Here is a 23,175-nt window from a genome sequence, read left to right on the forward strand (position 1 = left end):
GAGTTGAATGCTCTTTACAACTGCACGACTATTTCGAAATAACGTCTAAAATTAATGACCAACGCCATTACGATGATCCGCAATTATACACGATGATTATGACGACGATTAACCATCACGATAAATTTTACTTTCTCTCCGACGAACGAAATGATACAAAGAAACCGAATAGATATGTGTGTCTCTAAAATAGATCTTTCATAATTTTCTTTTTCTTTTTTTTTCTTTTTTATTTAATTATTATCATCGCTTTTAATAATTTTTCCTCAAAAAATTGTCCATTTTTCTTTTCTTTCATTTTTTTTTTTTTTTTTTTTTTTTTAATGATTCATCTTTCGATAATATATTCAAATGTTCTTAACATCGCATTTTTACTTTACTTAATACAATAATTAATCATATTATAATTATCAATTAATAAAACTTGTTTCTGTTCGTACTACCTTTCGCTCGTATATTCTTTCGTTCTCTCTTCCGTACACCATTTCACTCACTTAAAGATTGCTAACCAATAGATATATTTTTTCTGAAACAATAAGTGGTTTTCTGTCCCTTTCGGAAAACACAAAAATATTCTGTATCAAAACGCCACTTATCGATGTTACTTATTATTATTATCATTATTTATGAATTTAATCACTTCTGATGAAGATGCTGCATTTAATTACGGAACGTTAAGGCATTCGTAAGTGTAATTTGAAAGAAGTACAAAAATAGATGCCACAAAAATCAAAGATGACACATTTTTTCAGTTTATTAAAGCAACTCGTTTCTTCATTCTTCTTTATACATTCGCGCATACTGATCTTATCGTCATCAATAAATTTTCAGGAATAAACAATGTTCGTGGAAAGAAAAAAACCAAATCTTTTTATTATAAACAAATTATTACATATCATATCTCATTCAAAATATATCTTTAATTTATTATTATTCTTAATACATAATGAAAAAAAAAAATTTAATCTTAAGTTTTATATATTTCTGTAACTTAAACGGTATTGCATCTATGTATACTTTAAATTTTATGTAAAAAATAAAAAGAAAGACTTATAACTGGTAGAATCGGAATAATATTAAAAATTTATAAAATTTTGTTTATCAAGAATTGTTTTCTTTCTTTTTCACGAATATCGTTCTCCTCTTTCAAAGTTTTGTAATACATATTTCTTTCACCGATTGGTGCATGATAGATAAACAAATCTTATTTTGATTATACACGAATATTTTAAGGCAATTGAAATGCACCTACTTGCATTAATAATCGGCATTTAAAAATACGAATAAATCAGGCATTCAGTTTTACGAAGTTCTACTCAGTACTATCAACAACATAGTGATGTACTCACACGCTTGAGAATGCCCCAACGATTACATTACTTCTTTATAGTTTTCTTCGTTACCTTTATTCACTTTTACCACAGATAAGATATATTACTGATTTCATATTTTCTTTTATCACGGATTCATTTACGCAGCATTTTCATGATCTTTGAGTAAAACATAAAAGTGTATTTGTGAGCAACTACATTCTTCATTTTAATATAATATACTAACACTGAGAGTTACAACGTCCACGAAAGAAATAAAGTTGGTAAAATTACTCAAATTACTCAATTGCCAAATTATATATTTGTGTGTATATATATATATATATGTACTACTATATACGTATCATATATATATATATGTACATGTATATGTATATATGTACATATATATAATATATATTATATATATATATATTATATATATATATGTATGCTCTCGGAAGTATGCTTCTTTTTTTTTTTTTTTTTTTTTTTTTTTTTTTTTTTTTTTTTTTNTTTTTTTTTTTTTTTTTTTTTTTTTTTTTAAGAAACAAAAATTAAAAGAGCATGCGCGAACCCAAATACAGTGTGGCAAAATAATACATGACTTCGCTAAAATGATATTTCACGTTTTGAATGAAAGAGTATGATGGAATAAAACATATAATATATATATAAATATATATAAATATTTATATATGTATATATATATATATGCGTATGTATACATTTATATATCGAACAGGAAGATTTTTTTTTAATTATGGTATTAGATGTTTTCATGAAATATTAAATTATTATATAGTGCAAAAAAATTACAAATGAAACTAATGCAAGTATAAAATAAAAAATTCTGGAATAATTTTTATTCCCTACGTCTTATTAAACTTATTCAACTGGAAGAAAAATATCATAGATAAAACTACAAGATATTTATATTAAACTCATATCAACTCACGCTTTTCTATGTGCCAGATGTTGCAATGTTACCCATGTTTGATTTGTACTCTATGACTAGCCAATGTACTTCTCGATGCTGCAGATATCATTAGAAAAGAAAAAACTGATCATGGGCTCAAGGAACTAATTACCAATCTTTATCGATTGAATCAAACTTTAATCAAACTTTGATAAAAAAAAAAGGAAAAAAAAAAAAACAAAAAAAAAATGAAAATTTATTTTCTTCATCTTTTCTCTTTCTTCTTGATTTGCATTGTCTAAAGTGCAGTTAAGTATGAAGTGAATTATACAAAATTACGACACGAAAATTCTTACCCGCCGTTTCCTCTTTTAGCCACATTTTATAAGCTGTCATTATTACTGCCCAACTGTATTTGGTTTGGTCACAACGTTACATCAAATGCACTATTCCAAGAGTCCAGCAAACATAGACTCAAGCTCATATATATGCACAGCATTCACACATAACAAACATACTTTACGCTGATGCGTACACATAAAACATATGTATGATTTTAAGAACACACGTTTTAAACGCACGCACAGCAAACAAGGCTAACCTTGCTCGTTCTCATTCTCTCTCTTTCTCTCTCTCTCTCTCTTTCTTACTCTCTCTTTCTCTCTTCATATCTCTCTCTCTTTCTCTCTCCTTTTCATTTATTCTCTTTCTTACATTTTCTTTCTCTCCATTTTGTTCTCTCACTTTCTCGCTCTCGCTCGTTCTCTCTCTCGCTCTCTCTCTCGCGCTTTCTCTCTCTCTTTCTCTCTTCCTTTCTCTCTCTTGTTCTTTCTTCCCGCCTACCCCCCGTTCTCTCATTTCACTCTTTCTCAAGGATGGATTCCCTCGAGTTCTTCGGAAGCAGCGGACAGATTTTTGGGGCACATCGTGCACGACACACGTTAGTCAATCGGCCATTTGTCGTCGGAGGTCGTGTATGAATGGCTAAGGGAAATTAGATCGGAGGGTGGTGCTGGAGTGGACGTCGGGGGTTCAAGGTCAACGAGGGCTCGGTGCAGGTGGGCTTGGCCGGGGGTCAGGCTCGCTCACTATGCTGTGTGGTATACCGGTTAATCCACCAGTAGGAGGAGCTGAAGTAGGGCCTCCAGCCCCACCGCCGCCTACCGTTGGACCCGTAGGGCCTGTAGGACCCCCGGCGCCTGCACCGCCTGCAGAGGAGTTCGGTCCGCCACCACCCCCACCACCACCGCCGCCGACGACGGAATGCCCACCAGGAGGTGGGGGTGCAGAATCGTGAGGAGTCGTTGAATGCGCCTGTTGAACGGGCAGCCCCCCGGAATAGTATCCGCCGTTGATTCCCTCAGGGTAGCTGCTGGAGAAAGCGAAAAGAAATTGGCCACTTCGATAAATGCCTTTTACAAAGTGCCCAATCGATCTTAGGAAATCCAAAGGTTCGAACGCTTCTAACCACGTTACTTTACACACTCGATTCTCTTTCCATGTAATACGAGTTAACATCTGCTTGAAAATCTGTTTCTGTAAAAATTATGATATCTTTTTCCCCGGTGTAAGAGAAACAAATGCAACGTTACTAAAAAAGTAATACCCTACGCTGATTTCTTTTTTATTATTATTTTTTCTATTTCTTTTCTTCTTTTTTTTTTTTTTTTTTTGTTGCTTTAAATTAAGCTGAATTCTGTTTATTTAACATACGGACGAAGCTTACCCGGTCGAAGAAAGGAAGTATTCCTTGTTCACACAGTTTCGTAAGCAGTCAGGTATGCGACCAACGATAGCTCTTCGTATTTCACTGGCTGCCATCTCACGAAGTTCCGTGCAGCTTGCGTCGCTGTAAAATGCTGCGTGTGGTGTGCACAATAGATTGGGTGCGTCTTTTAATGGACCTATAACATACAATAAATATACTATATTACTATTTCTTTAATATTCGTAAAATTAATCAATTTTTTAATTGTTTAATTTTACAAATTATTTTGATAATGCAATATTAATAAAAGCAAATCTATTTTTATACTACCTATATTTATATTTTATATATAAATATAATACTTATAATAATTTGTACAATAATACATATGATTCATTAATGAACTCATTAGAATTGAATGTACTACACGTCAATGAATCATTAAAAAATCGTCATCAAATTCTGAGTATGATATAGTATATTTCAAAAAACAACATTTCTTAACTTTTAACTTAAAATGCATAATAATATTTGGCATTATAATAATTAAATCAATAATAATTTATTTAATGCTTCTTAATTATCACCTTTCTTTATGTATTTATTCTTAATATAAAAATTATCCTTTTTATATATTTTATATAATTAAATTAAGATTTAATTTAATTATTTTGTAATATAAGTTTTATTATTTCAAAATAATTTCTATTTATAATAAAAAATATATATTTTATGGTACTGTAAATGAATGAAAATAATCGGTATTGTTACATAGATTAAAAAGTTATTTTTATTGTCAAACGTTACCTCTGTCGCATAAGCTTATCCAATAGCGAAAGAAAATAGACGATGAAGGGAAAATATTAATCACGTGAGAGAAGGTTAGATATGGATAGATAAAACTCACACTGTGAGCACTGACCCTGAAAAACATTGTATGGCTCATTTTCATGTACATCTAGTGCTGCTGCACGAATTCTGCCTTGTTTTAATGCTGCGGCCAAGGCATCATCATCAACCAGACCACCTCTTGCTGTATTAACTAAAAAGGCGCCAGGTCTCATCTATAACAAAGAATGATTAAGATGTAAACAATTTACACTAATTGTCATTTTTTGAAAGCAAATAATAAATTATCTGTATTCATTTAATTCTTATAAGAGAATGAAATTGTAAGAAAAAAAGTATTTCCAAAAAAAATTAAATTTATTAATTAAATTAAAAATTAAATTAAATTAAAATTGTAATACCTGTTTGATAGTGAATTCATTAATTAAGTGATGATTGTGCTCGTTCAAGGTACAATGCAAAGATACACAATCTGACTGGAATAGCAAATCCTATAATAAAACATAATTATAAAATAATATAAATAAATTATAATTAAAATTCAAATATTATACAATTAAGAAAAAAGACTAATATCAAACCTGTAATGTATAAACCCTGTTAAGACCAAGAGATTTCTCAATTCCATCTGGTAAATAAGGATCATAGAAGATCACGGTGAAACCAAAGGCTTTGGCACGCAGAGCAACTGCAGAACCAATCCTACCTAATCCAACTATTCCAAGTGTGTCACCCCGTATCCTTGCACATCCTGTTGCAGCTTCTCTAACCTGAAAAAGATTAAATATTAGATTTCTAATGATTTCATAAAACAAGAGAAAATAGAATTCAATAGTTTGATCTTAGGATAACACAAAACCAAGAATTTTTTTCTTTAATCACCAATATGCAATGTTACATGATATTGTAAATATAAAACAAATATGCATACTATTCAATCAATATATATAACTATTTGTATAATTGTATTAGTTATAGGTATAATTTATCAAATTCACATTCCTTCTAAGAATAAAATCATAAACTTTGCATAAATTACATATATTAAAATTTTTACCTGTTCTGGACCTGTGAATTTTTTCCCTTCACGCACCATGTTTGCCAACCAATATGTACGTCGATATAAATTTAGAATGAGACAAAGAGTAGTATCAGCTACTTCTTCAACACCATATCCAGGCACATTGCACACAGCGATGCCGAGTTCACCTGCTGCTTTGACATCTATATTATCTACTCCAGATCCAATTCTCACAATAATCCGTAATGTTTTAAATTTTTCAAGATCTTCCTTTGTCAAAATTATGGTGTGCCACATTAATGCACCTACTGCTTCATTTAATACCTATAGAAAAATTACAATTATATCTTGAAAAATAATTACAAGCAACAAAATATATTTATTATTTATTTTCAATTCAAATAAATTTTAATAATATATATTTCCCATTTTAAATGATTCACCTTTTCATGAATTTCTGATGTAGATTGTGCATCACAGAAGGCTACTGTTGCAACATCTTTAAGAATAGGCATTTCTATAGAGCAATCTCGACCATCTAACAAAGCTACTAGTGGTCGTGTCTGAATGGGTCCATTTGCAATAGGACCCCTCAGGTTATCCATTCGAGGGCGTTTGGGCATCATCTTCCGTTTGTCCATCGGTCAAACAGCCCCCCCAATTTTTATATTTTTCACTTGTACTTTCAGTGTCACTAAGAATGTCTACTTTCTTCCAAGGATATATAGTCCACTGATAAGAAAGCTTCTGAATATGTCTTAAAATATAATTTTGCACTTTTATGCTTTGTCACACAAATTGCTTTTGTAACACTGATTTCTGGTCGGTTTTTAGATAAGGACCGCCGAACCTCCAATGCATCACGACTTGTTGAATACCGTCTCCTAAAAAATTATAAATAATTATAATTCTTTAAAATATGAATTATATAAATTATATTATGTTTGTATAACATAATTGTAATCTATTGTTATGCAATGCAAATCCAAATATTTCTTATAATATATTAATAAAATTAAAAATTGTTTCATTATATTAGTCAACTATATATATTTTTATAATTAATTTAAATAAAATGAAATTATATATAATCATATAATACAAAATATATTATTTTTTTTAAAAATAAACTAAAAAAAATTTATAATAAAATTTATAAAATATTACACTAGTTTTTTATTATATTAAAGTATTGAAAAAAAATGCAATATGTATAAAATATGAGCTTCGGTCAATAAACATACATTTCGACGCCTTCATAAATTTTTTCGTAAAAAAGAATTCCATGTGGCATGCAAGATCATAAACATTTCACTCGCGAATTCAATATTCCATAAAAATGAACTCAACAAAATATTAATACTCAGTTAAATAAAAAAATTCATTCCTTTACGGAAAGTGAAACACTTAACAGCATGTATAAAACCGAATGTTTTAGGTTACCTTGAAACGCGCCGGCTTAACCTGCGCAGTGCGTATGTTCAGCAGAGTGATAGAAGTATTTGGAAAATGTAAAATATCTTAAGAATATAATACCGGTGTTATGTTAAAGAAAAAATACATATAAACTTTCTATACTTCAATATGAAGAAACAGTAAAAAGATCGCACAGAACACACCATGTATCGAAAACGAAATTACTAGCTGGGGCAAATGTTTTTGGAAGTGTTAATAGAACGCCTGGCTTTGGTTAGTGGGTCGACGTTTTCAGCCCATTTTCGGCAGCAATTGTAAACCAATCATGGTGCATTTGCACATTTAATGACCGATTAACTGCTTATAATAACTCATAAATTCCAATTTTCAAAAATTCAATATATATGAAAATTACCAATATGCAAACAACTATACGAAAACAGAAAATATGTTCGATCAGAGTCGATTTAGTACCCGGTGCTTTTATATGGCGGAACGGAAAAATGCTGAACCAGCGAAGTTCCATAAGAAAGTAGAGAAACCGACACGTGGCGCCCTCCTCAGACGCCGTCACTACACAATACTTAACCAATCATCAAAAATAAATCAAACTTTTTTGAAAAATATTTCGATGATATGATATTTTTGACAACAGAGATAATTTAAAATATTATTATTTTTACATAATAACATATTCATTGATGAATTACAATTCAAGTAGTTTCTTCATTCAGATATAAAAAAACTATAATTTTATATAAAAAAAATTACAGCTTGATTATATCTAATATTATATACTTTAAAGTTAATTATTATTGTATTCAAAATCATTTCAAATAACAATTTTTAATTCTTCTGTTTATTATATCAATAATTTTTTTCATTTAATTTTTGTTATTAGCATTCATAATATGATTAGAGATTTCATTCGTTACAAGTACTCGTAGAGATTTCGTATACAGAATATATAGCCTGTATTTAGTAGGACCGAAGCATCGAAGCAAAGAACATTCCATGTGGTAAGGTTAATATAAGATAAATGATATATTAAGAATGTTGATCTATTGGTCAATATATACAAGCAATCGGAAACATAGTCCGCAGAGAAGGCTACAAAATGAGATCGCTGCTGGCCTCAGCGAAAGCGAGGATGCGATACTAACGTAGAGTGCAAACCCAAGCACTTTGACTTGGGCACATGTTGTGCCAACTCAGCGAAAATGCAAGCTCATATCATCAAAAGGAGGAGAGGCAAGGAAGTGAGATTAAGCCCTTGTTCGACAGCTGGCAACGTATATCATACGTAATACACGTACGAGAATAGCAGAGAGAGCAATGTATAAGAAGTACATTTAGAAAGAACTCTACATTTATTATAATGTTCCATGTATGTAAATAATATAAATATAATAGGAAATATGTTTAGCGTATTATAGTTATTATATAGTTATTATATCAATTATTTATATTTATAATAATTATTTGTATTTTATATCTATATTTTTGAATAAATAAAACAAATTAGTTTAAATTAATAAATAAATTTCGAAAAAATAAACAAATATTTACATAATAAATTTTACTATTCATACTTTTTCTAAATTGTTTATTAATTTATAAAACTATATTTTGTTTGAAATTTCATCAATATTTTTTTAAATGCATAAAGTTAAATTGTATATATAATTAATGTTTACAAACTATAAAGTTAACTCGTCAATATTTTTTTTAACCAGTAAAAGCTTTCTAGAAGTTATCAAAAGATGTTGAAAGAGTTAAAAATTTATCGAGCTTTTAGAACGAACGTTTCGACTAAGCGGTCGAATTCAACCCTTTAGCTTAATCTCAGTGTGCAACAGAGTTTTTCGAGTTACAGATACAACGATGGAGGGTGGCGGTGAAGAAGACGAGAAGGAGAGGAGAGGGAAAGCAGAGCAAGGGTGGGGCGACGAAGCTGCCGATGGGATGGGGAGCTATGAGGGCGAAGTTATCCAATTATTGTCTAACCTGGGAGCAACTTTACTTGGCGGAGAACCGTTGGTGGGAGGAAAGCTCGTCCTGCCACCAGCTCTCTCCCTTCCTACAATCGAGCCACGATAAAGTAAAGTTTGTTTCAAAACTTGCCGCGCGGAGAGGTGACTAGGTTTTTGTTAGTGACACGTGAAATTCAAACGACTTCATTGCGATAATAATCGCGCGTTTTTAATATCGACCGATGAAGAGAAGAAAATTCAGATTCGAAAAGCATTCTATAAATTAATTCAAAAGTTTATTAATAATGATTGTAATAAAACTTTTTCAAATTTTTTTTGTGAATGTTTAAAAAAATAACATTATTGTCTATTGATATATGATTACATACAAGAAAAATAATTTTCAAATAATTAAAAATTATATTATTCTCAATAAAATTTAATTATATTAAAAGTTATATTATACATTTATTAATTTTTTATTCTTTAATATTTTACTAGATTAATATAATAAATATTTGTCAATAAATATTATTATTGTTAAAGAATTAATTAGAATCAAATCATTTTAATACAACAAAATCTTCATTATTTAAAATATTGATATTTGAGATGTTCATGTTTGATAATAAACTAGAAATAAATAAACTTATTAGTTAGAAAGTGCACTAGCGATAACATTCACTATAATGACACATATGATATCGTAAAAACCTTTTTAAAGTGATGTATTGTTAGCATCAACAAATACATATTCTAGGTCAATTTTACATACGAATCATACCATTATTTTAATTAAAAAACTTGAAAGTATATTTCAATTACTTTTATGTTTTTGAATTGATTCAATATATTAAATACAATCATTCAAATATAAATTTATTTATTTATAAATAAAATCATGATATATTTCATTTAAATAATTTAACATATGATATGTCAAAAAATTAGTATTAAATTTATATTAAAATTTTATTCTATTAAAAAAAAATCTAATTTTATTTTTAAAGTACGTTTAATTGCATAAAATAAAAACAAATTTTCACATTATAAAAAAATTTTGTATGAAACATTGACAAATAAAACCGAAACAAGAAATCCAAATAAAAATTAAATACTCAAAAAAAACTCGAAAAAATTCATGAAATTATAAAAATAAAAAATGTCATAATCGTTAATATAAAATATCTGCAAGTCACCAAACTGTAAAAGAAAAAAAGAATCTTCTGTAATATAAAATAAACATATGCTTAAATAAATATCTGTATTTAAAAGAAATGAGAAACAAAGAACGAAAAATTGAAAATCTAAAAAAACAAACAAAAATAAAAAATAAAATAAAATAAAACAAATAAAAAAAAAATCTGTCAAGTACTAAAATGAAGAAAGGAGCAGAAGAAACTTGTCCAATTATAATGACGAGTATCAGTGTCGGCGTTCAGGCATTCTCATCCTTGGGTACAACGGAATGATCTGAAAGAGGAGAGAGGGGCTGGTACCTTCCGCCTCCGCGTTCGTCTTTCCAGCGGGTAACGAGCGAACGGCCATGAGTGAAGCAAGGGTAGGAGGGAGAAAAGGGAGTAGGAGAAGAGGAGAGGCGACTACTTAAAGTTGGCGGAAAGTTTGGTTCGGCAGCAAAGTTAACTCAGTTAAGTTCCCCGCTCCTAAAGCGAAACTTCGGTTCTCCAACGCCTGCCCTGCCAGCCTGCCTCTGCCTGCTTACTTTCCGTCTTCTCTTCTTCCTTCATTTCATACCTTGCTTTCTAATATCTATCCTCTCTTCCTTCTATATCCATTCCTCTAGTGCTGCACGAATAAGCAATGTGTTTTGGAATTATCACTTTTCTGTAAACTTTCGCCACGATGTTTCGCCGTAGTGATCGATTGGCATCGATCCGACCGGTGTCACTCTCGTTTGCTTGCCGTGCTACTTTCCGTACATCAGTCACATCAATTTGTGGCCTAATCAAATCCGAAACGAAGTATTTTGCAATCCGAATGAAAAGTTTTAAAGTATTATACGGATACGGGAAAGGAAAATACTTTTTTTTTAACTTAAGCAAATTAAATCGAAATAAATTTCGGAATTTTATGTGTTTATTCTCAAGAATGATCTTTTAAGATCTCTTAAAAACATTTATATAAATTCTTAAATTTTATCGAATAATTATAAAATTTGAAATATCAAGTAATGATATGATTAAGAAAATTTTATGTAACAATTAAGATATAATTTGTATTATATGTATAAATAATTAAAATTTAATTTTTTTATTTAAATAAGAAGCTATTATTTTTATAGTATAAAATTATTATTATAGTATAAAAATTAATATGAAAATATTAAAAATTTTCCAAGAAATTAAAAAGAATATTCCAAGAAAAAATACTACACGAAAATTCAAAATCAATAATATGACTTACAATGTTTTTTAATTATTTATAAATTTTAAAAATTTTAAAAATATAATAAAAAATTATATTATTTGTAAAATGATAAAAAGTAAAAGTGATTCAGAAACAGCTAGGTGAAGTCTGTAAACTTGGACAAGATGTTTCAGGAAGAAAGATGTTTCTCCCACTTCCCAGAGAACTGTTCCCCTTCCCGTTCTGTGTAGCAGGCAACGATCGAAATTCCAAGACGAAGTTTGCGAGATTCCAAGGAAAGCGTGAGTTTCGCTGGTGTTCATCGTTACCCTTCTTCGAACATGTACATGTATAGAAGCTTGTAAGCATCGTTTTGTAACAGACACCAGTCAGCATGGTCGAGTACTGTCCCTCCTTTGATGGTACGCCAGAGCAAAAAAAGAAACCGGTCGAGTCGGTACTTACGAAGAGGTTTAGCTTTCAGGGTTCGCGTATGTAGTTCGAAAAGAAGTTACAACCGTTCTCTCAACAAAGTCAAAGAACTTTGTTGTATGGTTTTCTTTGAAGCAAAATTCAAATATAACCGAAAAACAAGTTTTATACTTAACTGGTTCAATTGAAATTATAAATGGCTTTATTAATTGTACAAATTTTTTTTGGGATCTCTTATACCATTATTATTGGAAATTTTACGTTTAACAAATTAAACGTTATTACTAATAATAACAAACATAACTTGCATAATAATAAATATAGTGATAAATTGAATAAAATTATATAAGAGAATTTTATAAATTGTGTTGCATAAACTGTGTTATAAAAACTGTGCATATAAAATAAAAATTTTTGATTTATAATTTGTTAATTTACTAATTAAATGTTACTAATTAAAAAGTTTTTATTTTTTATTTAATTCTAGAAAGTGGAAAATTATTGAAAAAATTATTAAGTATTACATTGCTATATAATTTTTTTAAACTACTTTAACTTGTGTAACGTAAATATTAATTTATTTATATGATAATATAAATTTTGATAAACATATTATTAGATGTTTTAATCTTTGAGTAAATAGATAATACGCTTGAAAATTGTAAAATTCACAGAATGATTCATTAAATACAAGATAATACTTCGCATATTATATCTATTGCGTTAAAGAAAATATATACAATATATGTTTACATGTAAATAAGTTGTGAAAAATTTTCGAAATGAATTTTTTGTTTCAATATACATTAAATTAATTAATTTTTTATTATAAATCATTTAAATCCTTTATTATAATAATTTATGTTAATATTAATAAATAAATTACTGAAAATATAAAAAAGAGAGCATTTTAATTATGTTTAGTATCTTTTTTTTTTTAATAAACATAGTAAGTAATAACTGTTTCTTTTAATTAGTCATAACTTATTATCCATATATGTTTGCGCAACATTTCTTACTTATTTACTTATGTAAATTCATTCAATGAAGTATTACTATACATCTATGAATCACTTCATATTGCTTTTATGATAATAGAGAAAAGCACGTTTAAATTTTTTTATCGTACAATTGTAAAGCTCAATTAACTCGTTTAATTAATTCTTTTCATAATATATTAAAATAATTCTATCTTTCATTGAGATAAAATTATAAAAATGATCAAAAATTTACTAAATTTAACAAATTGTATTGATGTATTGGCCTTGAGATTATTTCTAAAAATATCTGGGAATAAATATATATATGGAATAATGTTAAGTATCGAAATATGAATTTTCATATGTTCCCTTCTCTCTATATTTGATAAATATAGAAATATGTATTAATACATTAATACTTACATATCATGCCAATCAAATCGACTCCTTGAATAACTCATTTAAATTTATGCGATTAGTATTCAAATATGCGCAAGTAATAATTAACTTTATGCGATTCAATTTGAAAAATATTTGGCTTGCTGTATTCAATATCGTTGTTGGACATTTACTTTGGCAAACTATTTCCCGACAAAAGTTACGGATCCATTCAAGCGCCGCGATTCGTGTTCGCGCGAACAACGGTGGTAACAGAAAAATTCAACGTTAAAGATTTCCAAGTTAGTGGAAACTTTTAATTAGCCACTGACAAAAGGCGTCGCCAGTTACGTTCGTTGAACAAAAGCGATAATAGGAGCAACGACGGTAAACTGATGGTACAATCGTTCGCCGCTTCAAACTTTCAACCAGTAATAACCTACAGAGCGTACAGTAAAGTGTATATGAGGGAAAGTACAAGAGCACGGACGGACTCGTGTCGAGCCCCTCCACATATTCGTTGCATTCATATTTGAAACCTTGAAGACAGAGAGGCCGACAGGTGGCGAATGGAACGAGTCGAACACACGGAATGCTTCTCAAAACCGTTTAACATCCCTTTAAGTATCTTCATGCTGGCCGACGAGTGACATTAAATCAGATCTGACTGTGCGCACACAGATGCAGTCTGTTCGAGTATTACGATGCAAAGAATTGTTACGGCATCTCTTGTACGAGAGATCATTCATTCGCATAACTCTGCTTCGGGTTAAGAAGAATTCGATCGAGAAGCATACATAAAAAGAACAATGCCAATGCGGCTCAAGACATGTGCCAGCTCGTCCCCTTCTATTCACGAGTAGGGAACGCGATGAATATACCCTTGTTGAGTTTCAAAGTTACATACACTCCGTCGACTTCGCCAACCCCTCCCTCTTTACAGTTCTCTATATCCTCTTCCGCTCTGAATCAGAATTTTCCACATAAACCGCGACAACTTTTCTTATTGTTTCCGCACCCATTCTGGACGCGCTTCACGGAATAAATCACTTCTAAAGAAACAAAGAAAATCGCTCGTAATACTTTTCATATATTATTACTATTTTTATACTTCAAGAAATATAAGATGAAAAAAAGATATAAAATAGGTTAAATAGTAATTATTCTGGAAATATTGAAACACAATTATTAGTTATACTATTGGCAAATTTCCCAAACAAACCAATTCGAATTGAAAACCTTGTTACTCTAATTCCAATTAGGAAGAAACTTAGCGAGACATTAATTTGATTTGAGCACGAACATAACTAAAATAGAATTTTCCCATGCAAAATCTATTCAATGAATGATTTCTAGAAACATAATAATAACAATTTAACAAATTTAACATTTGAAGAAATACGTGCACTCGTATATCTATATCGTATATGATCGAAATGTCGAGTATATTATTTAAAATATTTCAAATCAATCGTGCAAAGAAAAACTAATAAGATTTAAAGAAATGATAGTCCATTAATAACATCTAGTGAGCTATAATCCATTAGTTGCAACGGTTACATCGGGAATAAGTTTGTCCACGTATTAGAGGGCCAATTTATAACTTACTTCACGCTCGCCAATGTCCCCGCGCAAGAACGTCCATGAACGGCCCAAGTATGTGAGAGAGTACGCGTTTAAAAGCGACCTCACGGGGCCGTGAGTATATACAAACGATTTTCTCTCTCTTGCCTGAACGCGCGATTCTCCAGCATGGAAGCAGCAACAGCAACGATGAGTGTGTCGCATACACTTGTTTCGTTGTGGTTATACCCATACACACATACATGCGTGCCTATACGTAATACACGCACAAAACTCGCTTTTCGCCTCTTGGTTGCTCTTTTGCCTTTCCCTTTTTTTCTCTCTTTCTACTCAGTGATCGTCCCCCAACAGTCGTACACGTCCGTCGCGTTGGCTCAACCTATGCGCGCGCGGCGTACACCTATACAGAGTTACAGCGGGTTAGGACAAGTGCGTAGAGAGCGGCAGAGAGTAGTTTCATGGAGTTTAGTTCCTCGTAGTGGATATGGCATCTTGACTCCTAGTAGTGGAGTGTGGCAAGCAATGGCCGGCCCGATCGATGTCTCGGCAACTTCCCACCCTCGACATTTTGCCCCTCTCTTCACGACACGTCCCCTCTTACTCTCGTCCCGCTTTGGCACCCTACTCTCCGGCTTTCCTCATCCCAACCGTCAGACTCGCCCAACCACCTCCCGCTGTCCCCGTGCTCCAACACATCGAACTAAATCCCGGAGCTGCTTACTGCTTCCAAGTCTGTTTACAATGGCGATGCGCTACCCCCATTATCTTGGGGTTGTACTTCACATTCGGACTACATAACATTGAAGACAACGAATTTTTTTTGCTTAAACATATATTGTTTTTGAAACGTTCAATATTTCTCCCTGTCTCTTTTTCATATTTACATTTTTATTTGCTTTATTTCGTTTATGGCAATTTTTATAATCTTAAAATATTTCGAATATTTTCAGCTATACAAGCATATTATTTAGCTTAATTAATTCACTAGAAAATATTATCAATGACATCATAATTATATATTATGGGATGCATCTTCAATTGAGCAATGAATATGAAGATATATATATATATGTATATATATATATATATATATATATATGTATATATAGGACGCATATTATAATATTATCTATTCCATTACATTAAAATATTTTAAATTTATGTAAATCTAAATGATTGAATATTTAAATAATATGTTTGTTTATAATATTATTAATTGAAAAATTTATCTTTATGATTTAAAATATTTCTAGATGTGATTTATAAGATAAATGATTAATTTGTAGACAAATTAGAGAAAAAAGACAAATGATTAATTTGTAAATATGATCAATAATATCGTTTTTTTACTAATTCCGGATTATTTTGTTATGTAGATTATCTATTATTTATCTATTATTATAGCTATCCATGTCCATTTTCCGCGAGATTAATAGAAATGAATAACGATATCTATATTTTCATTCCATTGTAGAAATCGATTGCTTGTAGCCTGAATAACATAGCAGTAATTATGCTTTTCCTATTCTCGATTATTTGTACAAGAAGAAGCGGCCCATGACGAAAAGAAATCAGAGTGCACACGAAACAGTTTTTAACGTTCCGCTGGCTGATCACATAGAAATTGTCATATATCTTTTTTGCGAATTTATACGCTCTAGTATCCATCAAATACAATTTCCAAACAATATTTAATATACAACACTTAATATACTAAAAAATGTAATTAAAATCAATTTTAGATTTATAAACATATTTCTTCCAATAAATTTTAACATTAATATATCCATTGCAATCTAAAATATTAGTTAAGTAATTTTTAACTTTTTTTTATGATAATCTTTTCCGTATTTAAGTATTTTTTTTTTTTACACATTCTTTTATATATTTTACATACAATATATAATTCTATAAAATTATTTAATCTATATATATCTTTTATATAAATATAATAAATGATTGGAATTTTTCAAACTATTTAATATAATATATTTAATATAATTATTATTTTAATTGCATAAAATATGAGAAAATATGCTTTTTATTATAACTTTTTGATTACACAATATAATAGAAAATTCTAATTCTTATGTTCAAATTCGACGACAAACCAAAAAGAGGAGAATGTACTAGCACGTCTCTTTCCCTTGAGAGACCACTCAATAGTTGAGTCAGGTCAGTTTGCTAGCCTTACATAAAAGAGACTAAGTAGCGACAAAGAGAAAGAAGATACGTTATAAGATATACAGATAGGATAAAGAGATGAACCTGAAGAGAATAGTACTACGAGAGAAGAGAAATATCGAAGCAGAGGGGAGAAGTTATAAGAAACGGGTGGGGGCACCTGTTACAACCGACTAGCTCGTTCTTTCGGTCTCCCTTTCCCTCTTTGTCATGCACTCATCCACATGCCACTTAGGCTGTTACATTGAAATTTCTATGGAACGATCGGATATATACAGTGCTTCTAAAATGAGCGAGCAAACTTTGAATATATATATATACTAAATGTTTCATCTATAATGAGACGAGTTATACAATTTTCATATTTACTATAGGCAAGAATTATTCATTAATTGTCTTATTTTATTAAGTTCAATTAATATAATTATAAAAAAAACTTTGAAATAAATATTGATTCTTTGAGATCTGTTCATATTTTTCAAGTTTATTAAATCAAAATTTATGTAAATACTTATACATAATTATTACAGCTACTTCCTTAATAAACATCACTAAACATCTTGAAGAAAAGTTTTAATAATATATAATTATATATTAATAATATATGCTCATATATCGATAAATTTTTGTATAACAATGGTCATTAGATAAGTTGCAATCTTCGTTTAATCGATTTTTGAAGATTTTAACGATATTCATATTTAGGTTAAAATTAGGTTAAGTAAAAATAGTAAGATTTCGTGGATACAGAGAAAAAAAGATTTCCTTTCGAATTAAGATTATCTTTTTTTTAAGATAGAAATTTAAAAAAATGTTTAAAAAAGTTTAAAATATTTTATAAGTTTTTATCTAATAAGATTTTTATATATTCTCTTTAAATTTTGTCATGATATAATTTAAACACTCATAACATTTACTAATATAAAGAAACAATTTTATATATATATTTATATTTTAATGAATGAATTTATATCATTAATTTAATTTGAATTTTTTATTAATCACTAATTTATTATTTTATTAATCATATAATAAATCATATATTATCATATATTGTTACTCTTTATAAAAATATTCTTTATAATAATTGGCTAAAGAAGTTTTCAATTATTGATAAATGAATATAATATGTATACTACAGAAAATATAGAAAATAAAATAAAAATACATGCTTAATTTGAACAAAATGAAATAAACATTGAAATTATTTATTAAATTAAATTAACACTTCCACAAATAATAATTTAAAAAAAAATCAATATTATATTTTTTCTGAATCAGAAAAATCCCCATAATATAAAATGACCTATAAAAAAAAATCACTTCGGTACTTGTTAAAGTAGAATCTCCATTGCGAAGATAAACAAAAAGTACTCGAAAAGCTTTGCTTGCTTATTTTAGAAACAGCCTGTAGAGCGTCGGTTCTCTCTGCAACCGTGGACAATCGACGTAACCACTCTCTCGTGCCTTTTACCGCACTTGTACGGATCCCGGACGAAGTGTAACGATGCCGAGAGATCGATAATAACCGCCGCGGTTTGGTTCCACCCGAGTCTCGTACGAGACAGGGACACTTTTTTCCTTTCCCTCTCCCCTGATAATACTATCTTTTTCTTTATCTACTCGGTTTTCGACATCTCTCGTTTTGTTCCTCCTAACTGATTTTAAGCTTTAATTATGTGACAAAAAATGACGGAAGAGTAATAAAGAAGAGTAATAAGAAAAATAAAATAAAATCTTCACAAACTTGACTCTGATTATATTTTTTTTTATACTTATTAATTCACATAATTATTTTATTTTTTTGAAAATTTTTTTATTTGGAAAATAAATCTACATTTAGTAATAAAAACAATGATTAATGTTGTTAAAATGAAAAATAAATTTGAAATAGATCATAATATAATAATTAACGTTTGAGTATTCTAACATTAATGTTTGAGTAGCATAAAAATCTAAAATATAATACTTCTCTAATTTTTCGCATTATCGCATTATTATCAGTGCAAGCGATAACATTTCCAAATAGTTACATACATTCACAATACATATGTATCGTATCAAAGACCATGCAAGTCGTATAATGAACTTATTTAACTCAGTATATATTATATGATACGATAATATGACAACGAGAAAATATAATCAAACGAACCACGAACGCTTGAAATGCTCTTATCTTAAATGCTCAATAATAGATATTCGTTTATATAGCCTTGTTAAAAAAAAAAGAATTATTATCGAATATTTAATTGACCAACTTTAAATTTAGAAAACAATGTTGCTTTTCAATTATAAAATTTAAACAAATAAATAATAATTAATTTTTTTCGCGAGTTTACTCTACATAACTTATGAGTCATCAATAAATAAATTAGTAAATCTAATAACTACAAAAATTTTTCTAATGCATCATCTCATTTGATCTGATTATATTCAATCAATAGTTAACAAATATCAAAATTATACATCTATACGACGAAACAAACTTTCTTGTTTTTTCATCTTTTAAAAATAAACTAAAAATAAATAATTTATATTGTCATATATACATTATAAGATAATCAACAAATCGAAGAAAAAGGAATTCAGCAATGAAAATATTTTTCTAACTAAATGATCTTAAATAAAGAAGAAAACTTCATTGGTTAGTTGATAGTGGCGTGAAAACTGATCTCTTTTGTCAAACTAAGAACAATTTAACTTTCTCGAAGGATAACATCTTCTCTTTTTTTCTTTGCATTACTAAGAGAGATGGATTTACGCGGCGCCAACGAGGAAAACATAAATATACAAAACGCCGCCGCGCGCATATACGTCGACCGTGAGTGGGTTTCTAGTAAAAAGAAACAGAAGTGTCGCGACGTGAATACAGGTCACAACATCGCTGAATAAGCAACCGAGCGCGTGTATATCGCTGCCCTCCACGTTCAGCAAATTACGTAAGGCCAGAACAGGAGCTCGTTTAAATACCGACACAATCAACGATGAATAAGTTACCGTGTATGTCGCGCGTGTGCACACTGACGAAACAAAATAAGGGAAACGTACACGACGCGTTCGTTCCATATTCGCGTTAAATTCGGCAAAAGTTACGCAATCCGACATACCGCTTGGCGCCGACGTCCTTTAGGATATGCCATTAGCCTTTAAACAATACTTATATATCGAAATTTTTAGCCGTTTTCATATGATTACATTAAGAATTATTTTTTATTTTTTCTTTTTCTATATTGTGATAATTTATACATATAATTAAATCATATTTTCATACTATTAGGATTTATAAAAAAGATACAATGCTACATTTCTAATATTTTTCAATCATTCAAACTCTACATTTCAGATTAGTAGGTCGTTAACATGCTTTATCGTTTCGAACGGAAGCTTGTTAACCGAGTCCAAGCAAGAACATCGAACTCGTAGAAAAACTAAACCAATGCGTGTATTAAAGTGTACTAAAACAGAAGTATTTATGTTACGAAATACTATTCTTCATTTACAAATTACATAAATACGTACAATTATTTTATTTTAAATTTACAATTAATTCTGTTGTAATCTTTTTAATAAATAATAATTGTAAAAAATTTGTTAAATTATTAAATTAAAAAAAATATAATTAATGTAGTAATTTTATGATGTATATATCTATTACAATTTACTAAGGAAATAAAATATTGTAGTTATTCTGCTTCATAATTGTAACTTTATGCAATCATAAAAAAATAGATTATTTTTAATTTTATTTAAAAATTTTTATTTTTTTATAGTCAAAAATGATAATATAAAAAATTAAATATTTTTTAAAAAAATAATATAATTAAGGCAAATATTAAAATAAAACAATTAATAATATTATATTATGAGAGAAATGGGCAATATATCGAATTAAAGGATGCGGGTTATACAAAGATAAAAAATTCGCACGACACAATGAGACACCTGGAAATAGGAAGGAAAAAGTTGAGAACCACTAAGTGCGTTTGCATTATCCACAAATACAGAACAATAATCGTTTTCTCAAAAACGTTCGCTCAAACTTTCAGAGGATGTTAATTTGTAGCACGAACGCGGTGTAATAATTGGCAATACATATAAATGTGTATTTTTAAATTATATTATCTTTTGAGAAAATATTTTAGAATAGTGAGCGCAGATCATTTAGAATGCAAATCTTTTGTATGAAAAATGCATCATATAATATGAAGTATATCACAAGACAAATAGGCATGGAAAAAGACAAACTATCGATGGAAGGAATGAGAGATACAAATGAATGATATTCTAGAAGCGTCTATCCAAATGGCGGTCAGCCGCATGACACGTATACTTAACAGAATAAATGATTTACATCAGACTATACTGTACCATCGACATTTCGCTCTGCAGATATATTTTGAATGGTAAATCAAATATTTCCAGTATCATGATTTATCAAAATGTAAAGAGGAAGTCACGTGAACTTAATTCAAACGAATTCAAAATTCAGTATATGCGCATTTAACATAAGTGAAGAAAAACTGAAAATCTTCAAAATTTCGTTAAAATTTCTTTTTATATATAAAATTTCAAAACACAATGCGAAGTGCTGCCATCTAACAATAATTCATAACAATTTTCATACTCCTTTGATATGTCAGAAAATTCATCTAATTCGCACGTGCATTTTATAAAGCAATTAAATATAATATGAACAAAATTGTTGATTTATTTGATATAATAATTTATTTTATATAGATAATTTGTTTTAAATGAATACTATTATTATAATTTTTATATACGTATATATATATATATATATATATATATGTAACAAAAAAAATAGATATTTAATTAACCACTGGAATTCTATTTTAAAATAAACATGTTATACTGAACTTGTTGCAAATTAAACTAAGGAATCTTACACATTGATTTACAAATAAATACACTAAAAGAAACATGAGAAGAGCATGTAACGTTTCATTGGAGAGGTTGAAGCGTTACCGAAGGTCAACGTCAAGATACGATTACACACACCAGTGAAAAAGTATTTAATCATAAAATAGTTTTATGAAATAGAAATTAAAATCTCTATAATTGATCTTAAAAAATATGTAAAAAATGAAAAAATAGAATAATCGAGCAATTGGCAAATAGAAGAATGAATAAAAAGAAACGCGTGGTTCGTTGCTGGCGCGGCGTCTCCCGCCATATCACACTAGTTAGCATACTCGCACACTAAGTGTCATACACTTGCACAAGTATAGACATGAAACGAAGAACTACATATGCACTGCATTTGTACGCACAAGTACAGACAGAAGATAGAACGCATACAAATACACACGCACGAACCCGCGGAATTTTCTCCGGTGCGTGTGTGCACGCATGCACCGTGCACACCAGGGGCCGCGCGAGCGACGCACACGGCGTATACTGAGCTCTTGGCGGCGCGATCTACGTAAGAAAAACACTCACTAACCTGTCGGAGGCGATTCTCCCTGTATTCTTCGGTCCACGGTATTTCTAGGTACTCGTGTATTTTCACCGGCTACACTGCGATCACCAAACTAATCACTCTCTCACACGGCGTTCTTACGTTGTATCTTGATCGGGGGTATACGCGCGGCGCCTTGATTCTGTATTTCGATTCACACGACTCTCACGGTGTCCACGGGTGACTTCAAGCCTCCCGTGGAACGATATTCACTCGGATATGGGGTCTGGGGTCACGCGCGCCCGCCCGACGCCCCAGTTATTCGCAAAAATCCCTCGATTCGATGAAAAAATTGGTCGACAATGCGCGGAACTACGTTCGCGACTGTCTCCCTCGCTGGAGGAAAATGGCGGCCCCCGGCCATCCGAGTGACTCGCGCGCGCCACCGATACTTTCCGTCACTGGCCGAGTATATCCGAAAATAACCGATCCTTTTCGATTCAGCATAGTCGAACGGTTAAATATCGGCCAAATTTTTTACAATAATTTTGAAATATATTTTATTAAAATTATTTTTTCCAAGATTTTTTTAATTGTTGCATTTAATAATAAATTAGATTATATTAATTTTA

General features: G+C 29.9%; 1 protein-coding gene across 5 annotated transcripts; it reads right to left on the bottom strand.

Moving 5' to 3' along the window:
- Nucleotides 1–2,442: 2,442 nt before the first annotated feature.
- Nucleotides 2,443–22,944, bottom strand: LOC122710469 (C-terminal-binding protein). Of its 5 annotated transcripts, none has more exons than XM_043928341.1 (8): nt 22,589–22,944; nt 6,251–6,691; nt 5,844–6,131; nt 5,368–5,556; nt 5,188–5,277; nt 4,860–5,001; nt 3,956–4,133; nt 2,443–3,601 (listed from the first exon to the last, which is right to left on the bottom strand). In XM_043928341.1, the coding sequence occupies exons 2-8, from the start codon at nt 6,446–6,448 to the stop codon at nt 3,268–3,270; spliced, it is 1,419 nt and encodes a 472-aa protein (XP_043784276.1). In that variant the 5' UTR covers nt 6,449–6,691; nt 22,589–22,944; the 3' UTR covers nt 2,443–3,267. The 5 variants fall into 5 exon arrangements, with proteins under 5 accessions (XP_043784276.1, XP_043784275.1, XP_043784273.1 ...); XM_043928340.1 differs by having other exon boundaries at nt 2,443–3,598; nt 4,845–5,001; XM_043928338.1 differs by having other exon boundaries at nt 4,845–5,001.
- Nucleotides 22,945–23,175: the final 231 nt, after the last annotated feature.

This window comes from Apis laboriosa, unplaced genomic scaffold (assembly GCF_014066325.1).
Source record: "Apis laboriosa isolate Shangri-la unplaced genomic scaffold, ASM1406632v1 scaffold14687_cov151, whole genome shotgun sequence".
Lineage (NCBI taxonomy): Eukaryota > Metazoa > Arthropoda > Insecta > Hymenoptera > Apidae > Apis > Apis laboriosa.